Source organism: Vollenhovia emeryi, unplaced genomic scaffold, assembly GCF_000949405.1.
Source record: "Vollenhovia emeryi isolate VEMERY1.0 unplaced genomic scaffold, V.emery_V1.0 DF939122.1, whole genome shotgun sequence".
In the NCBI taxonomy this organism is placed as follows: domain Eukaryota; kingdom Metazoa; phylum Arthropoda; class Insecta; order Hymenoptera; family Formicidae; genus Vollenhovia; species Vollenhovia emeryi.
In genome coordinates this window covers 2030697-2052255 of record NW_011967244.1, presented here as the reverse complement: position 1 = coordinate 2052255, position 21559 = coordinate 2030697, and the positions used below count along the sequence as shown (strand labels likewise).

Here is a 21559-nt window from a genome sequence, read left to right as displayed (position 1 = left end):
ATTCCGTGACGCTATCGAGTGTTGCCATCTTGGTACGTCATGTCCGTTACAATAGACATTTCAGTCCCCTCACCCCTTTCGGGCCGCCCCCGCGGCACTGTGCCTCGTCCAGGTGTTCCTACGTTCATGGATGTCGGTTCTGTTCGGTTCGCGCCGTTCGCGGTCTGTCTCCACGGTGCAAATGTCAATCGCGAGAAGTGACACAATAATAATGGAGGCGTGTAATGCTGTTGAGCGCGAGGTGGATAAGGTTCTGTCGAAATTCGGCGCGATAAATGAACACGCGGAGACAGTGCTGCACGACCTGATAAATCACATCCAGTCTCTGAAAAAGGATCTAGAAGAAGGTAAACGGAGGGGGGGGGGGGGGATCGTTGACGCTCCCCGCGAATCTTTGTCTCCGATCTCGACTGCTCCGGCTGGTTTTGCGTCGAGTCACGCGGGACTCGCGCCCGCGACTCTTAACGAATAGAACTGGCCTCCCGATTGACGGATTGCTTTATTTATTAGCGCGAGCGTTTAATTCCTCGGAATGACTAACCTGCAAGTCAAGTTTTCACTGCATATTGTACGCTGTTAACAACCTTAGTCCTGCGTAAATTGCCACACAATAATGTGCAATTGAATGCAAATTGCGTCGTTTTCTTTGTTCATTTAACTCGTTACGTTTTCTCGACACCAAGCTATCGCCCTGTCTCGCAGCCCCATTTATTGCTGCAATTAGATCAGACATACAAAAATTAATGTCGAAGCTAATAGTTTGGTTTTTAAATACATTTTATACGTGTGAGATAAAGAAGAGGAAAACTGTTTATAATGTGCATGCCGCGCAAATATTTTCGTTTGTATTAACATCTGAATCTAATTTAATAAATATGATATTTACATATTTATTCTTTTGCATATAGAATTATTATGTGCCGTCGACTTTGATTGCGAAATGTAGCTCGATATATTTTTATTAGCGCCACCTAATCAGGAACTGACGGCTGGCCAAGTACAAATGTTGAAGCAAGCAATGACAAAAGTACGCGATACTGTACAAAGATTGGCAACGGATCACCGCGATTTGCACAGTACAGTGTCTAAGGTGGGTAAGGCGATAGACAGAAATTTCATTGCCGACTTTGCTAGCACCAGCAGGGAAGACGTGTTTTCCGGGCCGGAGAAATCTCATCTCTTGAACCAAATAATCTGTCAGCACTTTTATCGTCAAGGGATGCTAGACATTGCGGATGAATTAGCAGTAGTGAGTCTCCTTCGTCAAGTGCCAGTCCATCTTACAATCTTCACGTGTAAGACTGTAATCGGTAATGCTTACAGGAAGCTGGCATCAAAACCGACGAAGGCAGGAAGGAACCGTTCACAGAACTGAACTATATACTGGATTGTCTAAAACAGAGAAATCTCGAGCCGGCGTTAGATTGGGCTAAGAAACACAGAGAAGCACTTTTAGCGCAGGTGACTTCCGACTGCGTCCAGTCGCTTTTATGTTGACGCCTGACGTGTGAATCGTAAATCTTTCATTTCCTTCCAGAATTCCTCTCTCGAGTTTAAACTACACAGATTACATTTTATAAGATTAGTCCAACAAGGCCCTAGCAAGCAGAGGGAAGCGATACTGTACGCCCGTCAAAATCTCACGCAGTTTGTCGGACGTTACGAGAAAGAAGTGCAATCTCTAATGGGAACGTTACTTTACCTGCCACATGGAATCCAATCGTCTCCCTACAGCCACTTGTTAGATCCCACTTTATGGCTCGAGATACACGACGTTTTCACTAAAGAAGCGTGTACATTACTAGGCTTAAGTGTGGATAGTCCCTTATCTGTTTGGTACATACATCTCATTTGTTCATAATTAAAAGGGATTTAGCGGGCTAAAACATTCGCGATTTGTTCAATTGCAGTATCAACGCAGGATGCACCGCGCTACCTGCGCTACTAAACATCAAACAAGTCATGCAGCAGAGACAAGTTACCGGTATCTGGAGCGGTAAAGATGAATTACCTGTAAGTACAGGGTCGCGCGTATTCATACAAATATTTAGGTGCGTAGAGACATTAGGAAATTGAAGAATACCGATCCCTTCCTGTCTGCAGATCGAGATAGATCTGGGAAAACAGAGCCGTTATCATTCAGTCTTCGCCTGTCCCATACTCAGGCAACAAAGCACGGAGAACAATCCACCGATGAAACTGGTTTGCGGCCATGTCATTTCTCGAGACGCACTGAACAAGCTCGCCAACGCAAATAAGTAGGTGTTACATATGCGGCGAGGCTGGGGTACATTGGTGCTTTCTAAGTGCTGATTTAAAGTCACTTTTTAAAAGAAATCAATTTATCTCCAGGTTGAAATGCCCGTACTGCCCGGCGGAGCAGAATCCCGAAGATGCGAGACTTATTTACTTTTAAGCTGTGATATACTATCTATACATATAGTAATATATACATTATATATATATATGTGTGTGTGTGTGTGTGTATAAGGACAATATACACATGTAAGAGAGTTAGTTTTGCAGTTTCTTTGTAACGAATTATATCGAATGCAAAAGAATAATACAAATTATGTGCAATAATCGGAAAATTGTAAATTTATATTTTACATTTGTCATCGATACTGATTCTATACATCGTAATATCAAGATCGATCATTCACCTTTTTTTCTTAAAGCAGACATACAAGTTTGCCAATCGCAATTAACTTTGCAGTCTTTTATTTAGAGCGAGAAACTGGTTCTCAAATATCGAAAGAAAAACGGAGGAACTGTGATAGTTTTAATATTCGTGGGGTAGATGTAATTACACATATTGTTGGTAGACAATTTATATATATTACTCTAATGTATAAGTGATTTCAGCTTTGTACGCGAGTGATAACTTAAGAACCATAAATCTCTAACGACGCCTAACAAATTTGTTACAAGATCTTCGTAAACTTCTCGTTTCTCATTTCGATTGTATGTACTGGCTTGACTATAGTTAAATGAAGAGATCATTTTGTAAACATGTGTTTTCCAATTTATTCTTTACTTACGTCCCTCGTAATTTTTAACATTCGTCAATTCCGACACAAATATAAAATAAGAGTTACGAGGATAATATTTAAGAAGACCGCTATTCAGATGAAATACTCGCACCTGTTGCGCCTATACGAAAGCTACGAATGATATCGATCAAACAAAAGTGAGAAAACGTGCATTACAGTGATGGTAACCGATTATTCATTCAAAATCTGATTTACTCGTTTGCCAAATTTTAAAAAAACATCTCGCACAAAAATCTACATAATTGCAGCACAACTTCCTTTTTAATATAATTACATATAGTTTCGGTACACGTAAGATCTCTTTTGGTAACATGAAGAATTGTGCAGGTAAGCTACATATAAGTGACGGCTAAAAATGGTCGATTTAGCAAACAAAAATTAGTACAGAAATATATACAGAGAGAATTGATCATATCAAGTAAATTTATCATTATTCTTCAAGCCAAAGCTGGATCACCGATCCTGCCGCCCCTACGGTCTGCAAAACGCCGAACCTTTGATGAAAGGAATGAACCCGTTGAGGCGTTGCCTCGCATGATTGATAAATTATCCATAGATGATAGTGCGAAGCGAAACAGCGCTAGTAAATTAAATCGGGATTCTATAGCTCGAAAAGAAATCAGGGAACGTAACTTCAAGTTGACAACTTCTTTGTACAATATCGATGGAATGTCATTCGAAGAGCTGCAAGCTTCTCTATGTAGATCTGTGGAAAATCCGCGACAACCGTTTTCATTTTTAACGAATATTTCTGATGAATTTGCAAATAATAAACAGTTTTCGACGAAACCTACGGATATCGATGTAAGTACAAAAGGATGACCTAAAATTGATTGATAAAAATTAACAGAGAAACTATTAGATATATCATTATAAGCATATTTGTTAATTAATTCGGCATTGTTTATTTCTCCAGATGCAATTGGCTGCTGTAGCAAAGCGTATCGAATCGAGTAAAATTTTATTAGAGGAAGCTAAATCTCACATCAAAGACATATATCTTCGCGCTAAAGAAACTGACGTTCGTCGAGCATGGAAAGTGGATGATGGTAAATAATATAGTCATTTATCAAGAATTGAAAAACTAACACAACAGTAAATAACGATAAAATTGATCTATAATAGATCAAATGCTTGTCTAATTTTAATATTTCTATTTTTATAGTTTGCGATGATAACGCTAAAGAACAGCTGTCTTGCAAGTAGTGGTTTTAATCTTATAAGTTTGTAAAGAATACGAATATTAAAATAAAAACTCAAAAGACCAGTTTTTTATTTTATAATATTATGTTTCGCGACAGAATTTAAACGTTGTTCATTAAGATAAATCTAACAGTTCATCACCGAATAAAAAGTTAAAATTTCAGGCTAAAAGTACTTAGCATTTGCTGTCTATACATGTATACATAATTATATATCTCAAATACATAAGTTCATGAAAATTGAGTTTAATTACCTTTAATTGGCATGCTATCTGATGATGTGATGTCACAGGGTGTTTCAATTACAGGTAAGACAAAAGAGAACATCGATCTCATCTTCTTGTGAATGATACAAAGTTGTGTATAATTACAAAATAATATTAACAATAACAATAATTGTAGAATGAGGTAGCGTGCTCTTATATGGCTTCCTCCCGTTTGAAACGGGCGGATAAAATTTCCGGGATCATGTTGACTTCGTTGTCGACCTTCCCGTATATGCACCAATCATTGCTTGGACTAGTCTCGACGATTTTGGATGATTCTGTGAACTCGGGTGGATCGTCGTAACCGCGCTGTGAATCACCATGACCGTTCTCGTCGACGGACCACTGCGAGACGATCTCCTTGAACGGCTGCAGGCAGCTCGCGTTCTGTTGAATGTTCTGCAATTCCTCGTCGCAGAGGCGCTCGACCTCCGACAGCTTTTGCCTGTAGGCGTCGACGAGCACGCGCTTATACGAGTTGTAACGTTGCTCGGCTTGCTCGAAGGAGTGTCGGTCATGGTACTTGGCGAGATTCTTTTCGTACTCGAGTATCGCGAGTTCCCTGATGCTGCGCTCCGGCGTAATGTCAACGATGTTATCTGCAAATATGCCATAACTATTAATTTTGGATAGGCGCGGATTAAATCGAACGGGTAGAAAAATATGCTGAAAAGTCAACACAAATTCAGATTTACTAATTTTAAAATTAACAATCTATTAAGTCATCCCATAAATAATGCGGTATACAAAGAAGCTTGATTTATCCTTTAGCTCAAAATCGAAAGCCTTTATATTTAGGGAATTAAAATTTTAAGATTAAGATGGGAAGAAGTGGTAAATAATGATGGGAATTATATTTTAAATTAAAATCAAAATGTTAAATTTTTCTCATTTATTTCAACAATATTTTTAAAAAACCGCATTACTTATAGGATGATTTAATATTATTGCAAGTTATTTAAGGCTCTAGAGTTCCCTAAGATTCGTTTGTTTAAAAAATTTACAATTTTACGGAAACAAATTTCTATCAGTTCCTTTTCACTCACTCTCTTTACAAGACTTAAAGGGGTGAAGTGAAGAGTACGAGTTATCGATTAATTGATGATTGCTAATCGTTACCCAGGTCGCTCGAGAGCGGCGATTCAACGGCATAAGCCGCGGCTGCGGCCCGCGCGGCCGCGGTTGCCTCTTCAAACGCAATGGCATCGCTTCTCTCACGTGAAAGCTGAAACTCTTCCCTCTCTTTTTTCCAAAGAGCCGCCTCCTCGTCCAGTTTTTCCCGAAGGCTCGTCATTTCCGACAAGAGCCTCTGGGCGCGATCGTGAAGAATGGATCTAAATCGAGTAATTTTCTGTCAGGCAAATAATAATTTTACCTCGAATAAGAAAATGCTCAAGACACAAGAAAAGCATGTTTCATACTTCCGCTCGTGAACTTTTTTTCACGTTGTTTTAAATTAAAAATGATTGAGAAAGTTTTAATTAATTTGGTTTCATCTTTTTCATAGATTTGATGAACTTAGTTATTTATACAATATAGTTTTCTAATTGTCAAAATTTTTTATTCGATGTCTTGTTATCTCTTTATATTATAGAGCACAATTCAGATCTCTTTTGTCGCTTCCGTTCAGATCTTCGCAAGCAGAACTATCCCCGTAATTTTCGTTAAAAGGGAAAGAATGCACCCATCGTTCTCAAAATATTTCTTCAAAATTAAAAAATTCATAGCGGGAATACAATACGCGAATTCTTTTCCACGGTCGATGGACGATTCTAAATCTGTCGCGAGTGGAAGTTGAATCTCCAATCGCTCGACATCGCCCGACAATCCTTCGGATGCGTCGTCCTCCTCAGACGTCTCAATGTAAATCGCGGGTACATTTCCGATTACTTCTTGCGTGCCTGCTTCGTCGCGTTTCTCCGGGTGACATTTGGGAATTTTGCAGTCTCGGGACTCCGAATCTTGAGGGGCATCGTTTAGGGCGACAGGCGAGGCTTCCGTCGAGGAAATACGCTTGTCGTCCATCGGGTTTCGTTTTCTTTCTTTTTTTCTTGTAAGATTCGATCGAACACAAAATTCACGAAAAATATCGCTGACAGATAGAAAAATTTGACGTTTATTGATCTTAACATACCGATCTCGAGAATATAAATTGCACGCGCTTTCGTTTTGTTTTTAAGAAAGCATGTAGTGATCGTAGCGGAAATGTTCCAAATATATGGCGAAGTGACAATATTTTAATTAAAAAATTTCCAGTGCAAAAGTTTTTCTTACAATGCGACTACGACACATTGGCTGCCGTTTTTTTTTTATTTGTTCTCCTCCTACGGGAACGCCATGGACACTGTCATTTGACGAGAGCAGTTGTGGCCGTGGGTGACACATTGGCTGCGTTCAACGGAAAAAGCTGCATCGCAACAGTTACAAAATTCGCAAATTTGACTGAAGTATACTCTTAGATTCTACAATAATTAAAAGCATACGCCAATCAGGTTCAAGATTTTTACAACAGTTGGAAAGCGACTTTTTCCGCTGAACGCGGTCAATAACTCATTTGATGCACATATAATGCAATAGTAAACTGCCTGGACGAATGTTGAAAACAGGAAAAAATTTATATGGGAGAGATGTGTAACGCATATTTAACAGTTGAGAAGTGTGAAAAAATAGGGGAAAACGAACAAATACATCGCATATACAATATTTGCATTGCATGGCGTAAATATTTATCTATGTAACGTAAAAATAATTTTTACAATGTAACAACAAAAAAATTTGCACATTCAATAGTATTTGTATCACTTGGCTCGATAGAAAAATTTGACGTAGTTAATTGATGATTATGATGATGATTATTGATTAACCCTCAAGTACTCACGAGAGGAAAAGTTCTCTCTTCTCGATTTCTTAAAGTGGAATCCGAGAGAAAACAAGCAGATTTTGTGCAAAATCCTTGTAAAATTTAAATTTTCTTATCGGGCGCGCGCAAGACTAGCTCTTCCATTCTTCTTTTTTAAAAAAAAGTACAACGGAAAGACACGTCCATCAAATCACATTGGTCCAACACAAGTACTCAAGGATTAATCTTCCGTGTGTGTATATTAATAATACATTTTTTCATCGAATTGCAACAACGAATTAGTAACGCCTTTGGAATTTTCAAAGTCGACCGTAAGCGTTTGCTTTAGAAGAAATTGGCAAAGCAATACCGACAGAAAGAGAGAAGGGATCGACGTAATTAAGTCGTTGAAACCCCAATCGTATGTCCTATATACACAATGAAATGCCGCCCGAGGTGTTGTGAGCCTTAAAAAAAAAACAATTTGCAACGTATGTTCGTGACATTATTCGACTACTCTGCCACTTCTCGGGCCGGCACGTCGGAGTATTGCATTGTTTGATTACAGAGAATGTTCTCAATTACAGAATAACGTGAAGTCGTATGATCCTGCCCGATGTGTAAAATTTTTCTATGTACAAATTTCGATCTCGGTGGGATTACGTATGAGTGCGTGGAAAGCCGCAACGATATATCACCATACAGCCTAAATTGTCATTGTCGAAAGTACAATCCAAATGTAAATTCTGATCGATCTCGGTATCCGCGCTAAGCTGCTAAATTAATTATCCGTAAGTGTTAAGATCGATTAGAATCTAAATATGGTCGAATGACATTTACATTTACATTTTAATTGTATGTAAGACACTCGTAGAAAATTCCTCGAGTCAGTCACATTGTTGTAGCGCAAAGAGCGATCGAAAATTAAAAAAAAAATAATGAACGAATACTCTCTTTACGCCGTTTGCACTTTAGCGACGCGCGTGGCGCGCGCGTGTTTGATAATACCGTCTCTGAGGACGTTCAACGTCTAATGATTCGCGACTAGTACGACGGGGGAGGGATATTGGACCTTAAATTAGATTAAACGCAAAAAAGGAAAGACGAGTGTCCATTTAAAAGGCCAAACGCTCGAGATTTGTTCGCACTGTCTGGCTGATCCCTTTGGTCTTCTCCGCCTGCCAGCTCTTGCACTTGCTGCGAAAGAATCGGCATTCCTCCTCGTGATTGGGGTCTTTCATCGGTTTGTAATCCTGCGGCATGCAGAACTCCTTTTGCTCGCTGTAAAATTTCTCGTAGCCTCCAAGCAGGAGGTAAATCTCTGGGTAGTACAGTGCCGGATAGTGCTCCTTGTTACACGCGCGGTCCAGTCTGCGCAGAACCCTCGAGAGATTCGGCCCGCGCTCCCACGAGAACTCGCAGTGGAACACGAGTATGTTGCGCTTGTCGGTGTCGAGCTGGATCCTGGGAGTGATAGCGGTTAGATGATTCAACATGACCTGCTGGACGAGGTCCATGTTGTAGATGTTCACCGCTCCCTTGATGTGGCCCGCCTCGAACTCGTACGGGTATCGACAATCAATGATCTTGTAGGAAGCAACGCGGTCGACAAACTCGCCGCGTAAGAGCGCCGCCACCGTGTTGGACGTGATGGTCTTCAGGTCTCCATGCAGACCGTTCGTGAGCGGCAGTATACACGGCTTGCTGAAGTCACCGATGAGATCGTTGTCGGTGATACTGCGGTGGATCGCCCACTTGATGTTCGTATGCGTCTCGTTTGGACTCGACATCGTCTCGGACATGCTTCTCTGCAGAGCGATCTGCGAGTGCGTGCTCGAGCGTCTCACAGACACGGGCGTCGTGTCTGAGAGCAAGCCGTTGGACTTGCGGGATCTTTTCATTATCGACGTCTCGTTCTCCAACAGGTCTTCCGACGGCCGTTTGTAGGACCTAACGGAATGGGGCGAGATCTCCATTTGTAGTCTGTAGTGCGCCACGGCCTCGTCGTAGCTGTACGTCCTCATCATCGACCTCTTCGAACAGGTCGCCGTGGGCGAGCGAAACAGGCAGGTGCGGATCTTGGACAGCGGCACCCTCTCCAGCGGTGACACGGCCAGCCGCGGTGTCCTTTCCAGTGACGGTGACCTCACCGGCAACGGCGACCTCACCGGCAACGGCGATCTCGCCAGCGGCGACGATAACGTCCTGACGCTCCGCTTGTACATGCCGCTCCGTACCGACCACTTTTTCTCCCTGGACGATATGTTTCGGGAGAAATCGGGGGTCGTCGAGACGTCGTAGTCCGTTGACGCCTCTGACCCGACTAAGTCGCCAGAGATCAGCTTCGCGATGCCGCTCGGTAGCTGCATCTCCTCCTCATCCGTGGTCTCCATGTCATTGAGTTCGCTCACGAGTCCGTCGTCCATGCTCTCGTATCCCGACGACAGGCTACGCAAGAGGGACGAGCTTGTGAACTTCGGGCCATAAGTTGAAGGCCTTGTGGTGTACGGGGCTTGCCACAGTGGACACTCCACAGATTCATGATTCCGCGCTCCAGCCGCTCCAGACATAAGCTCCAAGAGTCGGCGCTGGCGCCTCTCCTTCTCGCTGAGAGGGCTCGACGGATGACCGCTATCCTGGCTGTTCTCCTCGTAAATTTCCAAGGGTTGCCGTATTTTCTTATTACTGCGTGCCTGGACGAAGGATACGACGATAAGCAAGCAAATCGCTGCGCGATATTCAAGTCTTTCGTGACTGAGTTATTCCCTTTTTAATTTTTTTTTGCCAATGTAATGTTATCATTGCCAATGTAATGTATACCACTTTTAAAAAATTTTGTAGGCGGGACTTGTATGCCCCGGTGGTCATGAAAGGGTTAAGGGGAGAGACTCTGGATGGAGCAAATTTCGAGAGTACAGAGATCAATAAGAATATTTAAAAAAGATGAATGTGCATGTGACAAAAAGAGAATAGAGTGGAGGAAAGAAGGAAAGAAACGTCTTCAACATTTTATCAGACATCCCGAGTATGCAATTAAACGAAGACCGAACTGACGCGCGGTTATGGGAATCTGCGGGTGATTCCTTGCAGTTTCCGGTGATTTTTATCGAACATTGAAAGAAGGAGCCGCAGAGAGGAATGAGAGCGTGTCTCACGAGTCGTAGGTGCGATCGCTGAAGGCAAACGAGTGAGAAAGAGAACGCGCGGCAAGTTGATCGACTCTACAGCGGTCACAGCCGGTCGCGCAAGGTGTCGCGTGTATTATGAAAAGAAACAAATCAGAAACCAAAATAACGGAATAACGGGAGGGGAGATAATTCCCTTCCTTCTTCATTGTTAAAACGGACTCGCTATCTGCGATCGACCGGCACATTAGAATCAACGTGTACCTCGCTTGCTGATAAGCGGCAGCTGTGCGACGCATAGCCGTGCACACGAGCCGGATTTGTCGTTCGACCTTAATCGCGGAATTATCTACCTTGGAATGCGTGCGCAACATTTGGAAGTGAATTGAATATGCATGGAAGGTGTAAAAATCTCGCCCGATCTCGCGACGGCGGATGCCCGTAATGGTTGGGCTTTAAATTTTGGTATCGCTTCTGAGATCCGTTGGTCGATGTCGCGGCTTGATGTAAGCTTTCCAAGACCTATTCAAATTTATATCGATATACATCTTAGAAAGAAATTCTAAAATTATCAGAGAGTATTCTCTATTATACTGTATAGAAAATATCCCGTGTTGCAATAAATTCTTCAAGAGTTTCGGTGAACAAAACGCGATAAAGCAATTCCTAAAGAACTTTTAAGCTTCCACTAGCCGCATTTTGTGACATTTCTAATAATTAAAAAGACTAAAAATCAGGTTAAAAAAGTTTGTTGCGAGAGAAACCGTTTCGTTAAAATGCTCCAATATAGATAAACCACATCGGACCCTTTGACAAGGTAGCGTTTCGTACATGGAAAAAAAATTCTGTTGAATTAAGCAAAATAAAGTTGCTCGAATTAAACGTTAACGTCACGGGCTGCCGCAAGCATAAATAATTTACTCGATTGTGTTTGCTATGGATTTCAATTTTAAGAATTGAACTAAATATCCAGATTATTAAGACAACAATCTGATGTTTTTCATGTATTAATACTGATGTTGTTCCAACGATTTTATTTCAATTACACTGATCTTGTTGATACAATATCATTTCTTTTCCGTGTAAAAATCGTCGAGTATAACTCGCATCGTTCCACGAGATAATCGGGGCGTCTGATAAAGCGCATATGGATATTTCGTTATCGGTGAACGGTAAAGTGTGGATATTTTTGTCATTGTCGACTGAGTCTCCCCACAAATCATGTGACATCACGCTCTTACTCTTTGCGGAGTATGGCTGTACACGGCAGCGCCACCGTTCTCCTTGTTACAGTCATGATGCCCATGGGTCCCTCGCCAGCCACCATGTGCGTTCAACGAGCTCACGAGATCCGGAATGTATTTAGCTTCCGAATCCTGAGGAGTCTCGTTCTTTGTAAATGAAAGACTGCAAGCAAACGAACGGAGTCGATTAAAGCTTGTACGCACGTCGCATTTGTAAGATAACTCACCAGCAACGCACACAGGCGACACTGTGTAACACAGTGAGTCGTTTTATCTTTGTTGTTCGTCATTATTAAGCAAGGATGAAATTCTCTGTGTTACACTGTGTCAATCTGTGTCCCTTGCTGGAAAGCACTCAGAGTTGTAAAATTAGTCTTAACGTGCGAATTCCACGAATATTAATCGAATACGTAAAGGAACGTCTACATTGGAAGAAAGCAGTAAGTAAGAAAACCATAACCTTTACTTAGTGTAAAAGCTAAAGTACAGGCATAATTTTTTAAAATATTTATAGCACTGGTCGAACTGGGTTCTAATCCGCCGAGAGTAAGCGTCAGAGCTGAAGTAGGAGTAAAAAAATGGAAACGATTCATTCCTTTACTCCTACTCTTCTCACGCCAGACTTACTTCATCTATTGTAGACGATCCTTAAAGGAGCGCAGTTCGACCAGTGCTATAAACGTTTGCAAAAAATTATGCCTGTGCTTTAGCTCTCGCACTGATAAGTAAAGGTTTTGGTTTTCTTACTTCTTACTTCCAACGTAGACGATCCTTAAGACTTAATCTAAACCACACGCTTCATTCGGGCCGAGAGGAGGAGGGGGGATAATGAATGGAAGCTGAGTGTTGACGATATTTGATCGGAGTGATCTTTGCAGATTGAAAGCATCGTCGGCCCGTTGCACATTCTCGCGAAATAGTGAGTAAGTCGTGCTCAAGTCGTGAGCGATCACAAGTGGCATCCCGGATTATAAATCTAGTCGGTACGAAAATTTTAATGAGTGGACACCTCTTTTTTCCACCCTCTCGAGATGGATCGGGAGCTATTCGAGCCGTAATCATCGTTCCACCGCGATCGTGCGACTCTCAAGACTCCGCAATATCATTTCCTCCTGAATTTTGGCGCGAAAATTTGTGCAGCGTGGCACACGGGTGGCTCGGCGCGCATGCGTGGCACCTGAACGCGGGAAATCCTTCCGGCCGGGACGAACCGAGCAATCCAACGTGACTTTCGTGAACGAAGTTAGAAACTCGAGGAATTCATGTATGTGTATTCCTATTCACAGACACATACGAATATCTTTTCATTGACTGAGCAACGAAAAAGCTATTGCACGCACAGCACGGATCTCTTGCAATTTTAGGCTGGCGTTACATTTGTCGTACGACAAATTTTTCAAGTGTTAATTGCAGGCTACTGAATAGAAAATTCCCAGACACGCGAGAAATTTACTAGCCCGCAGCCAATCAATACACTTAAAAAAAACTTGTCGTACGACAGATGTAATACCAACCTTAGGGTCAGAGCACAAAGCAACATAACAGCTTACGACAAAGACGTAAGCGTAAATGTAGATTAACGCACACTGTTCGAGAATGGTCAGACTGCATGTAAATGGTGTCCGTATGAACCTCACAGACGTACATATGAACACCATTTTTGCCGGGCCTGCACGCCAGATGCGTACTTGTACTTAAGCTTAAGCTTTTGCATTGCGCAAGTTCTTCGTCGAAACATTACCGCGACGTAATGAGCCCTAAAGTATCATTAATGAAACACCAATGACTTTCGAGACGTTTTATTTGTCGATGAATTACAATATTCCTTTTGATCTTTCATTAAATGACGAGCACTTTTCGATAGATACACCGACCAAAAGATCGTACATTTTTATTTCAAGTCGACGCACAGTTAGACTACTCATTTCACTTGTACGAGAATTCTTCTCGGTCTCCGATTAGCTATCGAGGAAAAGAAATTCTTGCAACTCCACGAAGGCGGAGCCAAGTGGTACGTTCGAAAAATCGATTGTGCGAAGTATGAAGATACAAGTTGGTTCGAAATGTATTTCATGGAATATCACGAGCACACTGCACTGTAAGACTGGCTTCGCAACGCGCGTACCTATTGCTCACTGGTTTGAAGAATATACGTTGTCCGTCAATTATCATATCCATATTCGACTATCAGCTCTATTGTCCCTTTCTTCTTCTTCTTGCAAAACAAATCGACATTCGACCGACCAAAGATCCCAGCTAGACAACCCGAACGCGGGACAGTATCGTACTGTGCGCTATTTCAAGCCGCACGCGTGTTTTATACACCGGATAGTGGGATACGGCGCGAGAGTGGGGACGCCAATCGCGATGCGGGCCCTTAAGGGCCCGCCGACGGTGGGGAGGCCGGGAACGCGGTAATTTCTTTAGGGGGCGACCGACCGCTGTGGGGGGCCGCGCCCGCGGTGTATGCACCGTTGAATTTCCGTGCGCAAGTGCACATATGCGCACGTCATCCACACACGTGGGTTCGAGCCTCGTCCGATCGCTCGCCCTCATTCCCCGGTGGCTCTCGCTCGCACCTCCTTTTTTTCCCCGTGCAAAAGGGCGCCGGCTCCATAGAACTTATACACATAGAAGGAGAAGAAGGCCCACACAAATGTGTCCAAGAAGTGAAACAAAACTATTTTCTGTCTCGTTTCTATCATTCTGTCATTCTGTCTCGTTTCATGACTTCTCCTCGAAATGCGCATGCGTGGCCAAAGCGAGATTGTTTTTGTAGGCTGTTTACGTATGTTATGCATTTTTATTTGTGTACGATTTAACGCATGCGCATAACGAACCAAAGTCATATGTCATCTATCCTTCTCATACAGATGTTAGACAATTTCAGCTTACGGAAAGTATATGCTATTCCCCTTCCATGTGTATAAGTTCTATGGCCGGCTCTCGACATCGAGCTTTACTAAACGGTTTTAATCCAAGATTTCGTCATCGTTTGTATTATTTTATCATTAACTTTTTTTACAAGATTGGCCATTTTTACGTCAATTCTGGCACAATTTGCCTCCGTCCAACTTTAAGGTGTAGAAAATATATCAGGCTCTCGTTATAAGAACATTGTTATATTTTTGCGATCTCAACAATGTATACTTGGCCATGCATGCGAGGGCTGTTTGACAAGTCAGTGACTTTAACAAGAGATGCCACTCAAATTTCAATATAATTTTATTTCTGATATTTGCCATCTTATTTAAGTGTACACACAAAGTTTCAAGTAGATTTCACACTGACTTGTCAAATAGCCCTCGTACATGCACCTGAACGAAAAGTTACCGAAAATCTTCCGTCGGTCCAATAATATGGAAAATATGTTAATAACTGTTCGATAAATAAAATAGACAAGAACGAGAATAATTATTTTCCGTAACTTTTATGAACGTTGAATGTGATCCCATTTGCCGAAAACACGCAGACAGTACATCCAAAGATACATCAAAAAGGGCATAAATTGTACTGACACAAAGAACGGATTTCAAAAAGTAATATAAAATTTCTGGAAATCCGCATCGGGTGCAGAGTATTTTTCCAAATACAGTTTCTATTCAACGGGAAAGAAAAGCATCCCCGTGTCATGACCCCGTGTATGATGACTTCGTGAAAAACATTTTGGAAGACTGAGGAAGAGGAGGAGAGAAACTTTCTACCTACATTTTTTACCTTCCCAATTGTCACCCAAAAGTTGTACGGTTCTAAAAGGGCTATATAATGGTGAAATAAATTTTCAAAAATAAATTTTTTGTGGTTGTATAGAGGTCGCCGCCATTTTTTTTTTAATGAAACCCCCTATTTCCGATTACATATTCTTGTTAGCTGACTTCAAGACCTTTTCAAAACACTACAGACAAACTCTTTTTGGTTAGGTTGACAAAATTCATGTACTGCTGGGCATTAGCAGATTTACATTTCTGCTAATCTGACCGAGCAACCTCCACATGGTACACCTTGGATAATGCTAGCGATTGTCTGTGATCTGTGATGAATTGTTATTTACGATATCATCTCGTTATCGTCCGGTCTACTAGAAACCAAATTAGGTATGCAATTTCTGACTCTTACGTCTTAAAGTCTCAAAAGGGAGCCGTGACAGCTCGTGATAGTGCCGGACGTGTTGGATGATCGAAGGGTCGGATTAGCGGAGATTATGCTGTATACCTTTCCCCGACAATGGAATAGTAGTTTTACTTATTGTTAGAACTCGGTCGTACACTATTTACACAGTCTGAACAGAAAATTACTGAAGATTGGTCCGACAGAGAATATATTAATTTCTATAACGTCACGAGTATATTGCTACAATTTTGTACATTTCAACATATTTATATTAATATCTGTAGAAAGACAAGAATCACTCCATTATCTACAGAGCTAGAAAGGATCTCGAAGCTTCAAATCCCTTCTTCTTCGCTCTTTAACAGTAATGACGCCATCTGGGCCCGGAAGTTGGATTTCTCACACACGTGGCTAAAGCTGTAATAGAAAGCGCTAAATCCGTGTAATAATACGAGTATTCTCGGGAGGTGCAATAAATATAAATCGATAAGTGCGCGACCGTGCGTGTGTATGTATGTGTATGAGTGAACTTCGAAAGATACGCGAAAGACGCAAACGCCAATCGTGCCCCGTTAACAATCTCTCTCTCGTTCCCCGGACTCGGTGAATCCAACGTACTTATTGACTTATATCCTTGGAACTTCAGCTGTCGCTTGACTTTATCGCACCCCTACGTCAATTCCTTTGAGGTACCACGAGGGGTGGTTTCTTCGCACGTACGATTGTTCCAACCGCGAGAGAAAGAGCGAGAGGGAGGTGTACTCCTACTCCTACGGTGACATAAGGAAGGAGTCAAGGTGCCGCCCTTGCCATACCGCAGCCCTCCGGATGGACATACGCGACCGGTACCGTCAAGATTCGCCAAAAAGCAATGAACGTACGTACGGCAGTGCGTGCCGACGGCGTCGACCACATGGGGGTAGCTCAGCTGCTATCCGCCGTGAAACCAGCGAATCGGGGGTCGCAGACCCCCTTGCGGACAGCTGCCAGATCGCATACCCTCCCAGTCGTTACCCCGTCGCGAGTAACCTACCCCTCGCGCAATTTATTGCACGGCACACATGGGGCAACAGCTTTTTAGCGATTACTTCCTCGCGGCTCAGTATCGACACAGAGCGATGCGGAATCTGCAGCGATCTCTCCCATTCCGATCTTAATCGTGTTTGCGCCCAAATTGTCCGTCGAATCATTTACGATCCCGAGATCCCTTAAGACCATATCAGACTATGCATTGAGATTGGGATTGGATTGAAATTTGACCAATCACAGTAAAGTTTACTAATCTCAAGTTTAGTAACTTTTACTCTAATTGGTCAAATTTCAATCTAATCCCAATCTCAATCCGTAGTCTGATACCGGGCTTTAACTTTATGTACTATTAATTGCACAAGAATATAAACTTCCACTTTACTTTGCTTTTGTCTTTCATCCCCCTCAGAGAGGGGCGTTATTTCCGAAAGCTTCATGTCGAGCTAGTAAAAAGCTGCGTTTAGCGCCAAATATGCAGCTGCATCTTCCGCAATGCCGTCAACGCGTTCTTATCAACGGCCCAGCTGCGTCGCTCATCAATGATCGATATCCGTTCAGACTGTTGACCCCGCGTAACTCGTTTACCGGGGAGGAATTCGCCCCACGTCCTCCTATTTCATACAGTGACATTTATGCGTCCGTACGGACGTGTGCGTCCGAATACATGCGGGATGATAATGGCGGGGTGGCCAAGTACCGGCCAATATCGACAAATACCGGTAGCGAGGTGGGGCGCGGTGGCGACGGCGGCAATGCTGTCCATCGACTTTGATTTTTCTGTGAGAAAGAGTGCAGATGGTCGTTACCATTGTGAGGGTTGGCGCGTGCCAAGGGTGTCGACGGTGTATGCCGCACGAGACACGCGGTCTCTCTCTCTCTCTCTCTTTCTCTCTCTCCCTCTCCTTCCCTCTTTAACGCCGTCTACCTCCACCCCGTGTAAGCGTGCGAGACTACGGGTGCTGCTAAGTGCACGGCCGCGCGCGCGCACATGCAGACGCGAACGAATTTGCCTGCGTGTGGCGTGTAGCCACCGTGCCGTCGTCGACAGGTATGTCGGTATAAGCCGGGGCTTGTACAGAGTGTCCGATTTGTTAAGGGCCAAAATAAAAATTACGGTAGGTCGGGCCAAACTGAGAAGAAAAGTCATGCAACATTTTACAGAATTCGCAATAATTGTCGTGTAATTAACAAAAAGGAGCGAGCGGCGCTGTCGAAGCCCGTATCAGACTACGGATTGAGATCGAGATTAGATTGCAATTTGACCAGAGTAAAATTTACACTAATCTCAAGTTTAGTGACTTTTACTCTAATTATTAAAGAGCGTAGTCTTTAAGATACAAACAAAAAAAGCATATCGCATGCCTTCCGAGTCCGGCCTTCATAACGAATCTGATGGCCCCGTATACGCACCCGTCGCGGCGTACTAATACCGATGGCACATGTAGCTGTAACGCGCGGTGTCGTTTTCGATCGATGCGCGGCCCGCCGGCGGGAAGCCACTTACATAATACCTGTCACGCGGTTCTCAAACGAAGGATTTCGGGGTACCCGGGCCCGAAGACGGAATGACAAGGAGCTAATGAAATTGATGAAGGAAACCAATGACGAAACGAGGAGGTGAATAAATTTCAAGTCGCAAGATAAGCAGGATGCATCGCGGTTAAGAACTAATGTGCAAAGGTAAGAATAAGTAATTACAATAGCGTACGTAGCGAGGAGATAAAATTATACTCAAGTTATAATATTATATATTTTTATATTGTTAAAAAAGTGATATTAGAGTTTAATTGGAAATTATTTTAATGCGCGTGCGAAGTCTCTATGCAGCTCGTGCTTTCCGTGACCCTTTACACGATCATCTTTGAGTGCCACAAGTTAACGGTCTCGCTCATTTGCGCGGGCCGATTTAATTCGACCGGCACGTCGGCCGAAGAACCACTGATGACGATGACCCGGTAACCGTAAGTTTACAGACGTACAGAAACGTCTCCGCAGCTTCCTAAACGGGATCATCATCTGTTCCTCCGTGTGTGTCTCACCCTTATAGAGACGGCACCCCGGCCGATTACACTATTCTTCCGACGTGCACAGCCGCCGCTGATCGCAGATGTAACGCATAAGTAAGCGGAATTCGCGATACCGTACCTACGTCGGAGCGAGACAACGCGAGAAAACGGGGAAGACATTCGAGGAGGAGAGACTCTCAACCCCTACGGGGGATGTTGCGACGAGAGACAACGGCGCGAACGGATACGATGGAGATGAGAGGGGAAGAGTGAGAAATAGAAATATATCACCAGTCACGGATCTTCTGAGATGTCTCGAAGAAATTTGCTTCGGCAGATGCTACAATCGATCGAAGAAGCTAATCGTCACGTTGCCGCATCAATCTATCCTCGCCTCCTGTATCATTTCGCTCAACCGTAACGGCGTAATAAGTCTGCGGCGCATCGCTACCGCGAAAGAAGAAAAAGCGAACGTGAAACAGCGGGAAAAAGAATGTCTATGATTAAAACATTTTAAATAACAAGAGGCTCAAAGGCGCGAAATGAGTTTTCATTAAATCGTTCAATTGTTCATTCGCGCAAGATATTAAAGATTTGCGCTGCATATTTAGCGATTCGATCTCTCGACACAGTTTTTATATAACAGCAAAAGGAAAACGATTCCTATTCAAATATTGAACTACTATTATAATATTGCCATCTAAAATACTTTATTAAGCTGTTGCTGAATGCGTAATGTGGCGCTCGCAACTCTTTCAACCCTTTCAATTCACTGTCCGTCGGATATTAATAAATGATGAATCGCATGATTTTATTTGCAATTATCTATTATCGTCTTTATCTTATAATCATTTTATAAAGTAGAAGCCGCTACTTGTTTCTCTTTTTACATAAATCGTACTTGCCTAACTTTCTCCCCTTCGACAAGCTCGTCCGAATATTAAAAGAGGCGAGCGATTTTATAAAGTAGAAGCCGCTACTTGTTTCTCTTTTTACATAAATCGTACTTGCCTAACTTTCTCCCCTTCGACAAGCTCGTCCGAATATTAAAAGAGGCGAGCGATCGTCCGGTTCCCAAATTATTTAACGCTGCTTTTCATTGTCGGGAATGTTGCATCCACTGCAACCCCGCGTTTGACGGGGTGGGTTAAGGGTGACAGCGTCGCAAATACGAGGAGACAGAAATTTCTTTCGTCGCATAGCGCTCGTAACCCCTGACTCCGAAAAAGCTCTCTTGATTGCCCATTGTTCGCCGTACGCATATCCGACGAGCGCATACAGGCACATGCACACGCGCGCGTACGCACAGCTATATGTCATCCGAGCGGGCCACATCACACGCGCGTGATAGGTAAAATATTGTTACTCGGGACGAAAGGATAGCAGGTACGGCGACGGTTGTGAATTATAAGCATTATGCGTATGTACCGTCAGTACACGCGTACACAAAGGAGAGCTTGATTTTCTGCCCCGGTTAGGAAGGAGCGCGGTGCCTCATTTCGTAATTTTGCAACGCCGAGCATTCATCGTGCGTGTACGCATTTGCCGCGCATATCGACCTATGTGCGAACGAAACGGAAACCACGGGAACAGCCAGATGTTCATTACATCGATGATAAGTCGGTGAACTTTGGTGAATCATTACTATACGCTAGCGATGGCTCGTACCCCGTTATTGATTAACTGCGAAACTCGGTCCCGTAACAGCTGCACCCGTATATTCTGTCATGCCAGCGAGCGCCGAAGAATACCGTGGGGCTCTTATCCAGGGGGGAAAAAACAAAGTTCATGGGGGCGTACGTGGGTACTTGATAGAGTAGGGTACCTAAGCACAGCGAGAATAGACGTTTTCCAGCCGATCGGTCGAGACCACGTTTACACAACAAACTCGACGCGCGGTAATTATTCGTAGAGGAAAGTCCCCTATTATGAGATAGGCTTCTAATGTGAGATAGCAGGTTTTCAACGTCCGAATTCAATCGCATATCTTTTTTTTCGCGACGATTACACGATGAATTTTCTACTAAACAGATTTCAAGAGCAATAAATTCATGGTGGGACCAATGGATAATGCTTGTTAATTTAACAGAAACCCTGCTATCTCGTATTAGGAACTTGTCTCATAATAGAAGACTTTCCTCTGTACTATTCCTATAACCTCGTCTATCGAATTACCCTAAAGCAATTTTACATTTAATATTTATCGAATTAAATATTGCAGTATTTATTTAATTTCAATGGAATAATTCGTGGATCGATGACTGAAAAGCCACTTAGATTAACGAATGACTATGCATAAATCGAGAGGATACAAGAAAGGCCGGGTACGTGGAGGTAGAAATCAGAATAGGGGGCGAGCGGAAAAGCCGCGGCATGAGAGGGAACTGAAGAGGAAGTCACGTGCGGGAGAAAATAGTCGCACAGTTTTCTATTGCACCTTGCACCTGAGATGCAAAGAAAAGTGCATTCGCACCTAAAAAGATTACCCGGCCACTTTTTAATATTCGTCCTTAATAATCTTTAATATTCGTTTTTAATATTCGATCGAAACATCCTCGTTTTGTTTTCCAGAAGGATTAGTAACATTGGCTTTTCTTGAGACCAATCTATCTTACATTGAAACTAGATGACCATAGATATAAATCATTTACCTAGACGGATACACTTAATATAAAAACGAGGATC

General features: G+C 42.9%; 4 protein-coding genes across 8 annotated transcripts in view; 2 read left to right on the top strand and 2 right to left on the bottom strand.

The window, feature by feature from the left end:
* Positions 1 to 108: 108 nt before the first annotated feature.
* LOC105569933 (protein RMD5 homolog A) lies at positions 109 to 2583 on the top strand. 2 transcript variants are annotated; one of them, XM_012026804.1, is made up of 7 exons: positions 109 to 347; positions 966 to 1249; positions 1324 to 1461; positions 1538 to 1836; positions 1911 to 2013; positions 2104 to 2258; positions 2335 to 2583. In XM_012026804.1, exons 1-7 carry the CDS (start codon positions 131 to 133, stop codon positions 2414 to 2416), a joined length of 1278 nt encoding a protein of 425 aa, XP_011882194.1. In that variant the 5' UTR covers positions 109 to 130; the 3' UTR covers positions 2417 to 2583. The 2 variants fall into 2 exon arrangements, with proteins under 2 accessions (XP_011882194.1, XP_011882195.1); XM_012026805.1 differs by having other exon boundaries at positions 110 to 347; positions 2353 to 2583.
* Positions 2584 to 3087: 504 nt separating this feature from the next.
* On the top strand, positions 3088 to 4138 carry LOC105569934. The gene is made up of 3 exons (XM_012026806.1): positions 3088 to 3380; positions 3496 to 3857; positions 3970 to 4138. The coding sequence occupies exons 1-3, from the start codon at positions 3365 to 3367 to the stop codon at positions 4108 to 4110; spliced, it is 519 nt and encodes a 172-aa protein (XP_011882196.1). The 5' UTR covers positions 3088 to 3364; the 3' UTR covers positions 4111 to 4138.
* A 519-nt stretch (positions 4139 to 4657) lies between these two features.
* LOC105570099 lies at positions 4658 to 6546 on the bottom strand. Its single transcript, XM_012027063.1, has 3 exons — positions 6263 to 6546; positions 5641 to 5855; positions 4658 to 5120 (listed from the first exon to the last, which is right to left on the bottom strand). The coding sequence occupies exons 1-3, from the start codon at positions 6544 to 6546 to the stop codon at positions 4675 to 4677; spliced, it is 945 nt and encodes a 314-aa protein (XP_011882453.1). The 3' UTR covers positions 4658 to 4674.
* A 671-nt stretch (positions 6547 to 7217) lies between these two features.
* Positions 7218 to 21559, bottom strand: part of LOC105569931 — a 56401-nt gene continuing 42059 nt past the window's right edge. For 3 of the 4 annotated variants that reach the window (XM_012026797.1, XM_012026798.1, XM_012026799.1), the window contains 2 exons: positions 11727 to 11892; positions 7218 to 10053 (listed from right to left, as the gene is read on the bottom strand). In XM_012026797.1, coding sequence (XP_011882187.1) covers positions 8476 to 10053; positions 11727 to 11892 — 1744 coding nt within the window. In that variant the 3' untranslated portion in view covers positions 7218 to 8475. Of the gene's footprint in view, positions 10054 to 11726; positions 11893 to 13854; positions 14022 to 21559 lie in introns of those variants that run through there. The other variant, XM_012026800.1, reaches the window with a different exon arrangement.

Bases quoted from the DNA above. Each gene is read 5' to 3' on its own strand.
- LOC105569933 (XM_012026804.1), top strand. From the start codon at position 131: ATGTCGGTTCTGTTCGGTTCGCGCCGTTCGCGGTCTGTCTCCACGGTG. The intron at 1,250-1,323 runs GTGAGTCTCCTT...TAATGCTTACAG, and splicing joins TTGCGGATGAATTAGCAGTA to GAAGCTGGCATCAAAACCGA. The intron at 1,837-1,910 runs GTACATACATCT...GTTCAATTGCAG, and splicing joins GATAGTCCCTTATCTGTTTG to TATCAACGCAGGATGCACCG.
- LOC105569934 (XM_012026806.1), top strand. The intron at 3,858-3,969 runs GTAAGTACAAAA...TTATTTCTCCAG, and splicing joins CGAAACCTACGGATATCGAT to ATGCAATTGGCTGCTGTAGC.
- LOC105570099 (XM_012027063.1), bottom strand. From the start codon at position 6,546: ATGGACGACAAGCGTATTTCCTCGACGGAAGCCTCGCCTGTCGCCCTA. The intron at 5,856-6,262 runs GTATTGTATTCC...TACTCGATTTAG, and splicing joins GACCGTGGAAAAGAATTCGC to ATCCATTCTTCACGATCGCG. The intron at 5,121-5,640 runs GTAACGATTAGC...GCATATTTGCAG, and splicing joins GCCGCTCTCGAGCGACCTGG to ATAACATCGTTGACATTACG.